General features: G+C 37.9%; 1 protein-coding gene across 3 annotated transcripts in view; it reads left to right on the forward strand.

Annotated features, from left to right (window-relative positions):
- Positions 1 to 17,302, forward strand: part of CDKAL1 (CDK5 regulatory subunit associated protein 1 like 1) — a 424,899-nt gene that overhangs the window by 62,874 nt on the left and 344,723 nt on the right. For all 3 annotated transcript variants that reach the window (XM_030041838.1, XM_030041837.2, XM_041118316.1), the window contains exon 5: positions 7,380 to 7,464. In XM_030041838.1, coding sequence (XP_029897698.1) covers positions 7,380 to 7,464 — 85 coding nt within the window. The remainder of the gene's footprint in view (positions 1 to 7,379; positions 7,465 to 17,302) is intronic.

The raw sequence follows: 17,302 nt of genomic DNA on the forward strand, positions 1-17,302 counted from the left end.
CATGACTGTGCAGCTTAGGTGTTGCTACGGGTAGATGGGCTGAAGCCTTCCTACCCAGCGCTGTGTGTGTGGGTGCTGCAGTGCAGACCCTGGGCTGCTCCAAGCAGGAGTACAGCTGGAGTAGCCTGGAACTCTGACATAAGTGTGTAGAAAGTGGGAGAAAGAGGTAGGTTACTCCAAGGATCACCTAGGATCCAGGCTGCAGCCTCTGCTGTGTCTAGAGCAGAGATGGAAGGTATTTAGAGAATGGATTGCTCACTTCAAAATCCCGATGTAAATAAGACTATGTGCTACTGATGGTCACGTGGTAGAAGGAGAATATAAAGTTTATCATAGTCAATGTTTTGAAGCAAAATTTGTTTTCATGTGTGTTTTCTTCTGTACTGTGTCCTGTGTTCAGTACGCCTGTGCCAGGATTCTGTTAATGTACATGCTCTGAAATACAGATTATTTTGTTTATGCTATTTATAAATACATTAATGTTAATTCAAGTGTTCAGCTATTGTATTTTTTTCAGGTTCTAGTTAACAGGTATCTTCTGGGTAACCTCAAAGTTGCCCTTAGTTTTAGTGATAGCAGCAGACTCCATAAGCTGTTCTGCTGGCCTTGGCTAACTCCAGCCACAAACTTACTATATTTTGAAGGAGTTTGTTGTTTGGAGGGAGTGATAAGGCAAGGTTCCTGGTCATGTATACACTGAATGGGACACCAGCTGGTAGTTCAGTAGTTTGTCCCAGTAGCTGCATGCTACCACCTAAACAGCTGAAAAGAGAGGTGTGTTACAGTACACTTCTTATTTGGGAATGGGCTTTCAGTGGTGACTGGAAATATAACAGTATATTTTTAGAAACATCACAGACAGACCTGAAAGTATGCATGAGTAAATAAAATTGAGTTATTTGTTTATCATACTGAAATGAAGAGAGGCAAGGATTTAACAGGTAGTATTTTGAATCCAGTCAATAGTGTATTATTGGGTTTGGGGTTTTCCCCCTGCCCTTCCCCTTAGTTGAACTAGCTAGATCTTATGTGTTCAAACATGCTCAGTTCCAACTCATTTGATGTCTTCGGTGGTCAGTCCCTCTGCACCTCTGTTTTGGTGCTGGACAGAGAGAAATGTCTGTTGATAGCAGACACAGCATGCTGATCTGGAAGGCTTTACAGAACCTGTCTGTAGTCCAGCAGTAGCTGCTGTTGAGATGTCTACCCACTCAAGAATGAATTTACTAATTACACTCAATTTCTTAACAGGAGAAAACAGAAAAGCTTACTTGTGCTATTAGCTCAGTAATGGAAATGTTAATGGAGAATACAAACAGCAACTTTCCATATGTGCAGTTTAAATTAGGGCAAGAGGTATGATGGGAGAATTATTTTTTTAATGAAGACCTGTCCGCATTACCTGATTTGATAAGCAGTCTGTCTTTCCTTGTGGAGCTTTAAATAACGTATTTGCAGGGTGAACCCAGTTGTTGTATTTTCATTAATTGTAGATGAAGTAATTTGGTATGACCAGAGTATCTCAGAAATTCAATGAGAAAACAGAAGTCACGTTGCAATCAAGTTGACCCTTTTATATTTTACATCCTAATATTGCTGATAAGAGACGAGTGGGGGGGACTGTTTTGAAAGGCATTTGCAACCTGCAAAGTTAGTACTTTCAGGATGCATTTAAGTGTTTTGTGTCATTGGTAAATGCATGGTAGGTCTTCAGACGTGGGAACTGATAATGTGGCTCTGAGATTTCAAACAAATGCTATCTGGAAGTTCATGATAACTTGTGGTTTTGATTTGTAGTTGCTGTTGAGGGAGCAGACAAAGGGAAAGTGCTTGCTTGTTTGGAGTCTTTTCTTTAAGATATGATATATGAAACTTGATCGTTAACTATATCTGATACAAAATATTGAGAACTAGCACATGGTAACTAAGTGTTTTGTGTGCCAAAGAAATGTCTGGAAAGTAAAAAAAAAAAAAAAAAAAAAAAGAAATTGCTTTCTTCTGTTCTTCTTAACCTTGTGTATTTTTCCTCTGCCAAGCAAAGCCTATCGTCTAGAAACACATAACCAAACTTAATGTCCCCAGAGGAAGATGTACCTTCCTTTTGCGCTGATGACTCACAACATTTCTGAACTAATATTTAGGAAAGAGATTCTTTCCCAATACTTGCAGAGGTCCCTTGATGCCCAGTGGCCCAAGAAATGATTAAATTAACCAGCACCTAATTTCAGTAACCCAGGGCGTAAGAGTGGGTTCCTGTGACACAGGAATGTTGAAAGAAAATAAGAAGTTTGGTAACTTTGTTCCAGGCAAGATGCTGGATGACTTCTGTAATTGTCTGCGAGATGTCATCATGCTTAGATTTTTGTGTCTTTTGGGGTGAGATGATTCACATGGAGTCCAGTTGTGAGGACATGCTCCAGATACATAACTTGGGTGTTAACTGGGTCTGGCCCCAGGGCATAAAATGCCAAGCAGGGGATTGAGGGAAGGGGGCAGTGCTGTTTTGGAAGTGAGAATGCACAGGACAAAGAGTTAACGTGGAAGCCCATAAATGGGAACAGAGACTAGAATACAGCACATGAAAACAGAGAAACTGGAGGCTATCTGTTGTGCAAGAGAGTGAGAAGTAAAGGAAAATCAGAAAGGGTGAGAAGGAAAACTCGCAGAGAGCTTAGGAACAGGATAAGGAGAGCTGGAGGAAAAGGCCATGGGACAGCCTTCTGTGATTATAGAGACAGATCTTTTGGGTTGAAGTTACACAGATTCATGTACAGGATTGAAAAGGATGTCATACGAATTGAGTCATGTTTTTTGAGCAAGCAGTGCTGAGCAAATCTTGTAGCAGTTTCAGTGCAGAGAGAAGTGATGTGCTGAAGTAAAGAAGGGCTGTTCTTTCAGGGCTTCACTATCTGTGTTTCTTCTACTTCAGTGCTCTGTGTGTGTTTTGATTTTTCAAGGAGATGTGGGTTGGGGGCAGTTGGAAGAAAACAAAGTTTTGGAAAAAGAGTTGAAAGGAAGAAGAGTTAAGTTAAAACACCAGACCAAAACCAAGTCAATTTTCAACTGATAGTATTACTACAGTCTTCTTAAGAAGTTCTGCTGATTTACGATTTCTAAAATGATAACAAACCCAAAAATGCTAGTTAGAAAAGAATTGTAAATATTGTTTTCCTCTGTAGGTATACTGATGTTTCAGACTCTTGCCATTTTATCCTCTTAGTATTGCATAATACAGCCAATTCATGTTTTCCAGAGCTTCCCAATTAAGTTAAGTGTTCAGAAGTTTCCATGACCTTTAGGTTTCTTTGTACTCTATGTTGTTTTGCAGAGAGTATGATAGACTTTGTGGTTTACTTCCAGTGTAGCCTTTCTTTTATGGAAAAGATGTCACAATGCAAAAAGGCCATGGTTTTGAGTTGTGTTTTTGAGCATTTAATACAATGCTGATTTGACATAGCTTTTTTCTAAAAATGTCTTAACATACAGGAAACTGTTTAAGTAGCTCATAAAAAAATGATCAGCAAATTATCATCATTTAGAAAGTATGTTGCATTTAGAAACAAGTTGAAGAAAGAAGGTTCCCTTAGGGAAGTTTGTTGCACAATATAGAGAAGGGCACCTATATCTCATATTAACTACCGTAATTGATGTTCACTGTGCTTATGGTTCTTGCTTCAATTTTGCCTGCCTCAGTATGTATGACTTGCTGGAAAACCTTCTGTAAAGGTTAAATTGTCCTCTTCAGTCAGATCTGTGAGAGTTCCCAAACACAATCCTCTGTTCTTCACTGAAATTCTGGAGGTTTCTCCAAAACCTTATGGTCTAATGGAGGTTTCTGAGGACGATGGGCGTCAACCTGCTGAATGAATGAATCACTGTGACCTTACAAGGTGGAGGCTGGAGCTGGAAAAGGTGGCAGGTGGAGACCTTCCAAGGAAGGGTGCACGGGCTGCCTTAGCAGGCACAACGCTACGTTCATATGCTGTTTACCACCCAGACCTAAACACGTTCATGTCTGTCTTCCTGGAGTATAAACAGAGAAGAGTCAGGTCGGTCTGCCCCTGCCTGTGTAGGCATGTATTTAGAAGCCTGAGCTTATTTGTCAGAGCTATTTTACTCTTTCTTTGGGCGTACGCTGAACACTAGCAACTACTCGTGTCAGAACACTGATTAATATACGTATATATAGGTGTATATATACATTTACGTATAGCTAGTCCCTCCAATCCCCCTGCCCCGAATGAAGAACCCTTACCCCCAGTGTTGCTTAATATTTGCTAATTATGAAGCCTCAAGATCTCGTTTATACATGTCAACTCTGATCTGGTGTTTTGGTCCATGTTTGTTTCAGCATGTCCATCAAGGCCTTGCATATTTAGTGTAAGTGCATCAAAAGTTCTGAAAGCAAAATGTGACCGCTGACAAGTTGCCCTCGCAATGTTGTACAAGGGCATATTTTCCTGCAACCTGATACGTAAATGCCCTGTGGGTAAATAATTTCTTTAAACTGAAATTTGCTTGAGAAAATACAGTAGATCATAGTCAATCTACACCAGTGCATGTAATTCTTTTATGTATGAACAGTGCAGTAAAGAACTAAGAAAATTCAGCTATCATTTTGAAGATTTGTGGTATGAACTCTTATTAATAAATACATATAGCATAAACATATGTGTGTATATGTATATATATACATAATCAAAACTTGTATGTAAATATATCTGTATGAGAGAGAATGAGAGTTAATAAGAAAAAAGATTAAAAAATAAATACAGAAATAGAACAATGAAATATGATAAAAAATACTGCTGCTGTAAGAAGACAAGCCTCTGCTACACTTCTATTTTTCTTAAATGATTTTTAGATGTATACATTAGTGAGACTTCTTTTCCCAAAACTGCTCAGAAGATTCTGTTCTGCAGAAGTCTTTATTCTGTACCCTCTGTTCTGCAGAGGGTGAAACATCTGAAGGAATGAATTTGAATGTATTTGGGAGATTTTTTTCGATGTATAAAATAGGTGCAAATGTTGCAGTTGTCCCTCAGACTCCCAGTCAAGGACCTGATATATTAATAGTCTGGAATCCAGATTGCTGTATGAAATGATTCCTGCTGGGTTAGTATGTATGGTCTTTCTAAACTTAAATGTGTTAGTTTTTCTAATGCCATTTTGAAGAAAGGGGTTTTATTTTAGCTTTAGGGGAGAAGTATTGTCACAGTGAGGCTATTTCTTCCTTTGTACGTGGAGACCGTGGTACAAGGAGGAACTGAAGCCAAGCCCAGAACTGGTGTTCTCTGCATTAAGGCATCTCTCCTCTGAATAAAGGCATCTCTTGAAAATTGTTATGCTCTACAGTGATGTATGACTGCTACTGAAACTCTTGTCTGGTGAATGTATTCCCAGCCTCCTGTCTGACTTAGTGCTGGCCTCTTGTTTAGTTTCCCCCAGTTCTCAGGTGGGTGTGTTACGGGTGTGGAGTTGAATTTATAAACATTTTATGCTGCTGAAAAGAATAAGAAATACAAAGTTTTGGCAGTGTTATTGGAAAACTGTTTTAAAAATGTGTTTGTTTTCATACGTGGTGAATTTGACTAGGCCAAGAGTACACCCTTTTCTGGTTTTGAAACTACCTTTTTTTACTTTATTGTACATCATTCCTAATCAATTGTTTAACTATAATTATCTTTCTAACAGTAACAGTATGTTCATGAGTCTGAAAATGTTCTTTTCACGCAGCCTGGGTTGGAGGAGAGATTCTTCGGCTCGTTCAATTTTTGCTTTGACTTCTATATGGACTAAAATTGAACTTGGTCCTCTTTCCCAACCTGTCAAGACAGGGACAGATCTTGGTAGATTTGCTTTATGTTTCAAATAGCTAAAGGTCTGAATGCTATTTTTGATGACTCCTTTGTAGCCTTTCCCTGTCATAGAAGAGGCTGGTGTGTGATCCAAGTTAATGGTGTAATCTCTATCAACAAAGATTAGAAACCTTCACAATGTTTTCTCTTATTTCACATAAGTATGTCCTTTGGTTGCTATTTTATGTGTTGTTTTCATTTTACCTGCTTCCTAGGTTAAGTGACTGATAGTTATTTTTAAAGGATCATTTCTTTGGAGAAAATGGCAGTGAGACAAGGAAAGATTTTTCACTTTTAGCATTGAGTGATAAGTATGTGTATGGGGGGAAAGGATATGCATGCCTATGTGGATACATTCGTGATGAGTGCATATGTAAACACGCTTAAATCTTTGCAAGCTTTCTTCTGCTTTAGCAAGATGTCAATTCAAATAAAGCATCCTAAAAATTATGTTTTAACTCTATTCATTGTTCATTGGCTTATGTTATTTAAAGATACCTCAGTCAATACTTCAGTACTCGGGATGTACTGAATAATAGCAAGAATGACACAAATTTTCTTTTCCAAACTGATACAAGCTATTCTGATGAATGCTAGAGCACTTGAATGTTTGACATGGATTATCTTAGACCTTCTTTTTTCAAATAAAAGAATTCACAAGAAAAATAACTGTGCTAGTAATTCTGTACTATAGGTCATGTTTTACAGGATTAGAGTTTATATATGTGCTGGCACAGATAATTCTGGGATGCAGTTCTGTTAATGCATTCAGATATCAATAGGCTGTGAACATACAGAAAGGTTTGGTTCTTGAAGAAACTTATATACTTATCCGAATGAAGGCAGATATTCGTTGCATGAATATCTTTTGTCTGAAAATTGCTGAGCTATAATTATATGATAACTAAGATATAATCTAAACTAGAAATACACATGCTTCTTTCCAAATTAGTTACATTCATTTTTGTCTTTAGTAGAGATTAATGTTTTATTCTGATTTATCTCTTTTGTAGTACTAATTCGCAATAGAGCTGAAGCAGGGGTTTTGTTTTGTTAGTGAAACCTGCTGTTGTTGACCACTTAATTTAAAAAACACCTTTATGTATTTTGGTGATCTTTTTGCCCTTGTGTAGGCCAGATCTTTGCAGGCTATATGCATTCTTGGGAGTAGCAACCATTCTTCTTAACTTTGTTTCCCATGATGTGCAACCTAGTGGCATCTCAGTTGGTAAATGACATAACTGTTCATTCTGCCTTTGTAAAAAAAAAAAAAAAAAAAAAAAAAAAAAAAGTACAATGGAAATGCTCGTGTGTGGTCTTGCTTTTGTTTGTTGTTTTGTGTTTTAGGGAAAAAAAAAGCAAACAAAAACCCTGTTCCTTTAAATGTTGAATATGAAGTCATTTTGCAAATAGTCAACTTTTCGATAAGGGCTAAGTTTGGTCTTTTTTTTATATGTTATAAAGTAGGACTTGAGAGGTTGGATAATTCGTAACACAGATTTGTATCTTTATGTCTTCTAGACAACTCTGCTGAAGCAGATTTATGGTTGCTGAACAGTTGTACAGTAAAAAATCCTGCTGAGGACCACTTCAGAAACTCAATCAAGTAAGTTGTTTCCCTGAAAAGGTACTTAATTATCAATGAATATTGCATGTTTTAATTTTAAAAGGTTCATAATTTCAATCTAGAAGTAATTTTGTGTTTTAGAGCAAGAAGTGTGCTGAGTTTGAGTGTTACAATGGTGAATTCTCTAGAATGGATTTGTAAGGTGCAGTGCTTTTTTTTTTTTAAATTAGCTATAACTTTCAAGTGATTATCAATACACTTATTTAGGAGAACTGCTGACCTATTTAGATAGGGGCTTTTACATCACTTCTCAAGATGATGTTTTAATATTCTTCGGAAGAGTTGAATATTTGTTTTTTTCAAAAGTGTGAATTGTTAGGCTGTTTCTTTTTTCTTCTACTTACATTTTACATAATCAGGCCCTTCTAATTAAAAGAGTATCAGGTACATACTTAAAATAAACTATTTCACTATACATTTTCTTAAAAGGTGAACTGATTAGCCTGTAATAGAAGTCTTGTGAAGAATGTGTTTTGTTTCTCTGTAACATTTCAATGATGTTGAAAAATATGACATGGTAGGGACTTCTGTCTCCGACTTCCACAGAAGTGTAGTTGTGATGAGAGTAACTGGAAAACCCGTACACTTACAGCTGTTACTGCCCAGTATAAAGAAATATTGTGGTATGTTTCTTGTAGATTTTACCTTTAGTAAACAAGCGTGGCTATTTATGCAGTCATTTGTTTAGTGTGGCGCACTGCAGATGGACTGTTTGTTGAAATCCATTTTGGTTAGAAAAACACAGTTCTTAGTAAGCAGTTGGCATGCTCAGGAAGGTAGAGAGGAGAGAGAAGCTGGATATGAACTATCTGCTTGCAGTGCTGGAGTTACTAACAACATCCCAGGGCTGTAACCTGGAACAGAAACAGTTTGCCAGCAGATTAATTCTATTTGCACAGCAGAAGCTTCCTCCACCCCTCAGAAGGCTTCACTTCCTGACTGCTGGTGTTGCACTTGGTGACGAGACTGGCTTTTTGGCTTTTTCTACTGTTGCCAAAAAAGAAAAAAAAAAAAAAAAGCTATTCCCAGAATCCTTCCAGTTAGTGTGTGTTGGCCAACAGAACTGATGACAAGATCTTTTCCAGTTCAGTTGTGGCCATCTTTCTATTTTACTAATCCTATGCCAGAATTGATGTGGTATGGTGTGTGTCCTTTAACCAGTAGAATAGAGTTGGTTAAGAAAGAGGGTCTAACTAAAAGCAAATGACCAAAAATTTTTCTTTGAACTTAATGTTTCTGTTGCCGCTCTATTAATGAGCCTGATGTTATTTGTAGCCTGGGTTTATTCCTCTTTTTCCTTACTTTTGCCTATACTCTTTCTGTTCTGTCACATGGATACTCCGGTTGTTCTCCATTTCTTCTCTTTGCTGAGAGTCACTCCTTTCCTGTAGCATGCGTCGTTCGTTCTCTACTCTCAGTTCCTGGCAATTCCTAATTATGGAGAAGGACAACTTCTGTTGTGGTTTCTGACCATTTTTTATAATATTGATTAAATGTAGGGGAGAACCATATGTGGGTGCTCTTTCATGGAACTTAGAACCGAAAGATTAAACATCTTCCATCTCAGAAAAGAGCAACTATTACTGTATTTGGATGAGGAAAGCTTGTATCTGTAAAGAACACAACTTTTCCCAAATACTTCTTAATTTGTTACAGCAACAAACCCAATGCATAAGTTTGGGTGATACAAAACTAACTGCCGTTATATCCTATCATAACAGCTTGTTGGTAGCTATGGAGATCTTTGTTTTTCTTGGTTGAGTAACAAATTAAACATTTTTGACATGGATTGTCAAAGCAAACATAGTTTCAGTGGAAAAATTAATACTCAGCACAATAAGCCTTTCAAATAAAAAAAAAAATCAGGCTGAAAGTGTTATATAGCATTATGAATGTCATGTGGGAGAAATATTTCAGTTTTGTTTATTCTCTGCTCTCTGCAACAGTTTCTGCTATGTAACTTTCCTTGCATATATGACTTTAAAATGCACTGATTCAAACCAGCGGTAGTGTGTTCATGCTGGTGGTTGAAGAATGACTGTCTGAGAAGCTGATCCCTCACTAATACCACGTGCCAAAGGATGTGTCAGAACCCAACAAGTCCTGTAGGTTCAACATTTTTGATCTGATCTTCTTTTAAAAACAAACCAAAACCACTCCCAAACTCTCTGAACCTTTGCATTGGATGCGCAGATGTATGTATAGCTGATACAAGCCAACTGGCAGTATCATCTCTGTGCCTTTTTGTATAGTTCTTAGAAGTAGTGTGCTGCTCTTCAGTATCAAGAAAGTTGCAGCTGCTGAGCCAGGGTGAGGATATGGAGGGCAAAGAGTTGCGTAAAGACCATTAGCTTATGGATGGGAATTGAGAACTTTTCCTGTGCAGATTTTATTCTCAGTTGGTTAATTGTAAAATAAGATTAAAGGCAGAGGTAGGCAAGAGTAATAAAGAATTCCCAGTATAATTAAGTAGGTAGAGTTTAAAAAATAATAATTAATATCCTTCAAAAAAATGAAGGTTAATTCAAGGAAAAGTAGGAAATAAAGAGAATAAACTGAAGCACATAGCCTTCATAAACTTGCTTGATGGAAGTTAAGATGACTGTAAAGCAGATAGCAAGGCAAACAAAAAGGATCCCTTGAACAAGTAAAAAGAAGCAAAAGAAGGAAGAAACTAACACTGACAAGCAAGACAGAGAATCAGTCCCCATTTGGTATAGGGAGGCTCAATTGTGTTGCAGTAACTCTGTTCTTCTGTTTTAATACTTTGCTAAATATCACAGAATATGCATTATCCCCAGCTTTTCAGAATTCACAAGTGCATGTAACCCTGTGGCTGAAAACACTAGCGATGCATGATTTGCTAGTAGCTGGTTTTGGCAGCATCCTACCTTAGGATAGGAGGAGCGGGAGGTGTTCTGTTGTTTAAAGGGCTCCAATTTGCAGCTGTTAGGAAATGAGAGCATCAGCTTCTTGGAGGGGGAAAGGGAGAGCATGGAGTATAGGGGGAAGAGGGAGACAAGGGCAGAGGAACTAGTGTAGGTGTATGGTATTACTCGTGCAGCTGATAAGGAATCCCTTATTACATGGTATATGTAGAGATGAATGAATTACGTCCCTTTGTTCCTACGATGTAACTGTGTAGTATAGATAGTACTGCATACACAGAATCACAGAATGGCTGAGGTTGTTGGGGACCTCTGGAGATTGTCGTGTTCAACCCTGCTCAAAGCAGGGACAGCTAGAGCAGGTGGCTGAGGGCTGCGTGCAGGCAGGTTTCGATTATCTTCAGTAGACTCCACAAATGCTCTGGGTAGCCTGTTCCAGAGTTTGACCATCCGTACAGTAAAAAAGGGTTGTCTTAGGTTTAAACTTCGTATCTTGTATTTCAGTTTGTTGCCTTTTGTCCTGTCACAGGGCACCACTGTGAAATGCCAGGCTCTGCCATTCCCTCTCTCCCATCCGCCTCCCCATCAGGTGTTTATGCACATTGATGGGATTCCCCAGACCCTTCTCTTCTCCAGGCTGAACAGTCCCAGCAGCTCTCAGCCTCTACTTCTATGTCAGATGCTTCACGATTACTTTGTGGCCCTTCCCTGGACCCCTTCCAGTTTGTCCCTTTCTCACCTGCACTGGGGAGCCCAGAACTGGATCCAGTGCTCCAGATGTGGTTCTCACCAGGACCCCTGGGGACTTTCCTGCCAAGCTGCTTTCCAGCTGGTCAGCCCCAGCCTGTCCTGGTGCCTGGGGCTATTCTTTGCCAGGGGCAGGACTTTGCACTATCCATTTGTTAGACTTTATGAGGCTTACACATTATGTTAGTTTAAGAAAATCTCATTTTCATGAAAATTGATATTAAAATAAACTCTATAAAGAAAATAATTCATTTGGGTTAAGTCGGTGTTTATTGTGAGTGATCTACTTGTCCTTGTAAAGGTCTGACTATTCTTGGGTATGTTCCGTAGGCTTTTAGAAATACATTCCTGCAATGAACTTCTCTTCTGAAAGAAAAAGAAGCACTTTTGTTCTATCAAGGGCTTGTATTTTGGTTGGTGATGTGTATACCTATTGTGCTTTAGTAAAGTAGTTGCTGGGCATTCCTGGGAGGAAGCACCTTTTGGAAAGATCTGGGAGTGTTGAATCCCTCTGAGCAGTTTTTTTTCTAGTGGTATTGAACTCTTGCTGAAGTGGTGGGTTCTCCTGGCAGGGAAAGCATGCCACTGAAAATACCTCTCTACCCTGACCTGTTCTTATAGTCTTAAGTATCTGTGAATGGCTGCCATCCCAGATAGGGTGTTAGTTTATTGGTCCTTGGTCTTGTGCTTTTTAATTGGCCTATGTACACTGATTTAAGCAGAAGGATTTTACTTAAAATCCTTTAAATTTACTTAAAAAGACTTAAAATTAAAGTTGCAGTTGAGAAAACCCTGATAAACCTAAACCACAACCATTAGTATTGTTGATATACTATTTATACAGGAAGTGCCCCTGAAAACACATTGTTCAAGGTATCATGTTGAACGGAACGACTGTGATGTTTTTAAAACCTGTAATGACATAGTACCTCAAATAGAGTTGTGTAGAATCAAGTGCATTGAGGTGGGTTGGACTGAAGAACATTTACGTTACCTGGAGGTAGTTTTTGTCTGCTGTCACAACTGGTTCTGTCCCTGCTAGTTTTGTGGTGTGGTTTTTTTTGGTTTTTTTTTTTTTTTTTTTTTTTTTAAATCCTGTAGCTCAGTTAATCAGAAGTTAAAGGTATTTTATGGAATGGGATATGTTTTCCCTTTCACATTATTTCTTTTAATGGTGGCAGATATTTTCTTTCTCCAGTTACTAGTCAGATAAAATATATCAAGATTCCTTTGGAGAATGCATTCCTGTGCTAAAGGCAGCAAAGTGCTTGGGATCCTTCCTTGAGGGACTTTGTCCTTGTAGGACAGCTGTGCCTTGAAAACTCCTTGCCCTGTCCTGTGATCTGAGCTGGCTTTACCCTTGAGATGGACGGAGCTAGGATATTACTCTGTTTTGAAGTCCTGTACGATAGTATGTAATAACATTAAATTGACTCTAAAAACTTCTTACATATTTGCTTATAACATTATGAAGTCTACTCTATTTTGCCTTAGAATTTAGGATGAAATAATACTTTTTTTAAAGGTAGCCTACAATCTATATTTAAAAGTCAATCACATCCTTTTTTGCTGATAATGTTTTGATATGATGTCTTTGCTCTGGACCTGATCATCTGTCAGTGTGACCAAATGATGTGAGATAACTGCATATGCACATAGGTGTTTTATAAACAGTATAAATAGTAAAGATTCAGTAAAGTATCATTAAAACCCTTCCAGAGAGATGTCACTGTATGTTGTGGTTTAACCACAGGACGCTGTATTTGTTTATTTTTGGGCGTGTTGGGTAGTTCTGTGATGGTACATTTCAGTGTCTCTCCTTAGTCTGGCTGTGTTTGGGTTTTTTCCCAGTGGCAGACGGTTGTCAGCTAACATTTTCTGCTAGCATTTATTTTATGCAAAAGTCACTTTCTTAAAACAGCTGTTAGCAGCAGCAAGAATAAGCATTCAGTAAGGAAGTTGCTAACCTTAACTTCTGTAAACCACGCTAAATCTGTTAAGGCTGTTTTGAAGAAGAGAATTAAGCATAAAAGCACATTCCATAGGAGCTCACTTCCTTTATTTTAAAGTTACTTTGCTCTTTGGTCTTATGCTTCAGTGATTTCTGCATCCTCTGATACTCTTTCTTGACCATTACATCTCAGATATGTAACCCACTTTTCCTAATGACCTCCAAAAATTTAGAGACTATTGTGTGTTTCTAGCTAGCCATCTTCCCCCTTGCTTGATCCTTTCCTGAGTGCTGTTACAAGTTACTCGTGTTCAGGGACTTTGGCTTTTCCTAAGGAGTTCTCTTGCTGGTTCAAGTATTATGGACAGGATTCTGGGGGCACCTCTTATCAAAATAGCCAGAACGATGTCATTCAGGAAGTATGATGTGGTTATGCTGTTGAGGTGTTCATGTCTTGTCTCTTGGTATGGAATAAGTTTGACCACTATAATCATCTTTGTTACTATATATAATTAATACGTAACATTAATGCATATTCTTTTACGTATATGTTGCTGCATTCACTTTAAGGCACGCTGCAGTGTGTATTCAACCCTTTTCTTTCTGACAGCTATGAGTTGTGACAGAATGTGAGGGCTTTTAGCACTGAAGTAGCGCCACGTGGCTTCCAGTTCTGTCCTTGCTTCAGTTTTCACCAATTCATGAATAAACACTATGTGTGGGATCTCACTTTTATGCTAGAAGGAGCATAAAAAACTGCACAATTTGTTGAAGTGGTAGTTTAACAGGACGTTGATCTTAGACAATGCAAATTGTTTAAGGCTCTCAGGTCCAAGTGGACTAAGTTGAAGAGTAAAAGGCATGACTACCTTTGGGTGCTACAGAATTTCTGTTCACTGAATACGATTGTGTTAATTTTAAGGTACAGAAGGAGGTTATTCTTTAAGAAATACAAAAGCTTGTTCTGAGATAATAACTGTCTGCTGCTTGTCATCTTCGCAAGTGAAAATAACCCTGAAAGAAGGTTTTTTTGGTTCTTTGTTAACAATTGTGAATGTAATTTATACAATGCATTTTGCAAATTGAGCAAAGCCAAAAATTGCACACTGAATTAGAACAGTGTTACCGCTTTCTTTAAAGCAACATTAAGCCTTTTGCTTTTACTAATACTTTTCCAGTGTGAAAGTAGACTGTGATTTACACTTGTTTCTACTGTTCATACAGCAAAGTTTAAGCTGTGAAGTGCCTCTGGAAGACATAAGTATTTCAAAGCTCTGCATTTTATAGATCCTATTAGCATAAGAAGATTGCTTCCACTGCATTTCTGAGATGAGTGCCATAGCCTTGCTGTTTATTGTGTTTCACAGAAATAGTATGTTGCCATGACTTTCAGCGTTTGTGTCGGAGCAATTAAGGTAACAGGACAGCTCTGAGAACTGTAGCTGGGTGTACTGCTATTTTCTGCTCTTGTATTGAAGAAATCTGGGGAAGAGCTGGATTCTCTAAAGTAAAAAATGCCTGTGGAATAAGCTTCATTGGTTGGGAGGAAACCTGGCACTTGAGTTTTTTAAGAGAAGTTGCCAATAGTATTCCTTATTGCTCAGACCCTCTAAATTATTCCAGATAACGTTGATGAAAATCTTATTTTGCCATGATGAAAGGCTCACATGCTCACAGACTGAGGAAATGCTTGTATTCAAAACACATGCTATATTCTCTGTGCAAGAGAAACATCTTCCCCAGATAATAGGAGTTACTTGGTTTTGAATGGAGGCTATAAATCTATTAACTAGAATTTTAAATCACAGCTCTTTTCTAAGAACAACTGGAGAAGCTTATGTGACTGCTGCACACTGGCGTCATCAAAGCCTTGATTGCGATAGATTTATGCGCAACGCTTCCATTCTTACAGTCATGGGAGATCTGTAAAGATCTCAGCAATCACACACCATTAACCAAAATGATTTTTAAAATTAGTTTTGTAGTGTAACATCGCTCATGCTGTTTAATAAATAAATATTTTTAGAAAGCACTCTCCTCTTTGATATAAAGTGTACAAATTAACTAGTTGAAAACACTGAATACTTCTCCTGTGTTTGAATGGTTTTGGTTTTGAGGTTCGGCATTTTTCTGGCAAAAATTTCTAGAAGGGTTTTGTGCTTCAGCATTTGCGATTTCGTTTTTCATATAGCTGTGCTCATCCGTATTACAAAACACTTCAATGAATTTTATTTTTATGTTCATTTTACTAGTTAAGGTTTCTCAGCCTGAGCAGTACCAGTTTCACTGTTATATAGTTGGTTAAGCTTTACCATGGAGCATAGTGTTGTGCTCTCTGGCTTCCAAACGCTGCAGAAGGATTTTATATGGCTAGAACAAAAATTTTCTTGAACTGGAAGTCTTCATTTAAAAACTTATCGATCTGATAAGTTTTTTCTTTACTGAATATTGTCATCCATGCTTTTATTGTCATAGGTTGATGGAAGACATAGCTGTTTGTGAAGGATTCTGTGTTTTAAGTGATGTTTGTTAGTAGAAGGGTTTTTGCTGCATTTGAGTGCATTCCTTTTTGTGTGCCCTTCTCTGCCATAAAAGAGAATGTTAAAAGCTGCTTGATGTGATGTTATAAAATGCAGAGAAAAAGCAGACCATATAGAACTGAGTGTTTTCCATTGTATAGTGTTTAGAAGATAAAAGGGTTATGGACCACTTGTGATTACATGTGTTACATGGCTGCATTTTGCAGAGATTTGCAAAAGCCTGGGTTATAAACTTGTGTGCATTCTAGTTTAATATTTAACAAGGTAAAAAAATAGGACAAGAACAGGGCCTGTTAAAATCAACTTTTAAACACTATTCTGGAAATCTTTTTGACTTTAATATGAACACATTTGGGACTGTTACAAGTACTGCATGATAGTGATGCTTTGAGAGGTTAGATAGTGCAGTGGCTTTAGTTCTATGCTGCTTATTAAGCCTTGGATGCTTCAGGGGGCTGATTAGCTTTTAGATACTCTTTAAGCCTTGAGCCAGATCATTAGGGACTGATGTATATTTGATGGCCATTTTTAAAGAGGAAAGTATTACCAGGACATGAGGGGCTGACTCTGTTTCATGACTTCATTTATGTTTGAACTTTTTGATTGGGCTGTAGTTACAGGTCCCCAGCTATGTAGGCTCCTGGAGCACTGGTGCATTACAAGCAGTGTTTACAGACATTGAAAATCAGTTAAGTTCACTACTAAACATACAAGATACACTTTTCTTTGCAAACAAATACAAATCTATTACACTTCAGTGATATGGGTAAACAAGGAAGGCTTCTGATTTGGAAAGTACAGCTCCCCTGGTAGTTTATGGAATAACATTTCCACCTCTCTCCTCATCAACCAAAATGGGGACACAGCTGTACTCAGTCTTTATTCAGCATTTTAGAACAGGAACTTGCATTCGTGTATAACCATCTGAAACCTGTTTTAAGAAAATGAGCAACACTAGAAAGGGGATCTAATTCTCTTTAGACTGCATTGCTGATGTTATCTTTAGTTGAAAGACAAAACAGTTCTTCTTTCCCCTCCTCTCAGACTTGGTCAAATTGCATAATTTTAGGAAACCTCTCCAACCAAAGAGGTTTAATAAAATTAGCAAAAGTAAGTATCGAGCTTTCTCAGTGTTTCTTATGCTGTTCTGCCATACGCTTTCTTTGGGGATGTGATGTTCCTTTTGGGCTCTTAGTGCTGGCTGCCCTCTCTTTGCCCAGACCAGGGTCAGATACAATTGTAAGTGATCAGGAAGATGGAAGCACCGTTTTGGGATAGAAATTCTAAGTTTGTTTTGTTACTTAATCAAAGGCTTTAAAGAAGAGGCTTTTATAGAGATGGGAGAAATTTGGACAAAACTATGCTTGGTCTCGCATTATGGGCATTTGCACGAGAAGCATGTTAAAACCTATATGAAAATGTCTTGCTTGTTTTAGTAGGATGAGGACAATGATTTGTTTTCATCAAAGGAGGTCTCATTCTGAATACACTAGTGCTCAATTTCTAGTGCATTGGTTAAAGTTCCTCCCTTGATTAATCTCACACTTCAGATTAGCAGGTTAACCTCTAGTTTGTCCTTACTAGTCAGAGTGTTTTCTGTTTGTTTGCGGTTCAAAAAATAGGCTTCCAAATAAAGATTTTAAAAATGTAGTTTGGGTGTGGAAAAGAATAAAATCCACCTCTGTGTATAT

Source organism: Aquila chrysaetos, chromosome 18 (genome assembly GCF_900496995.4).
Source record: "Aquila chrysaetos chrysaetos chromosome 18, bAquChr1.4, whole genome shotgun sequence".
In the NCBI taxonomy this organism is placed as follows: domain Eukaryota; kingdom Metazoa; phylum Chordata; class Aves; order Accipitriformes; family Accipitridae; genus Aquila; species Aquila chrysaetos.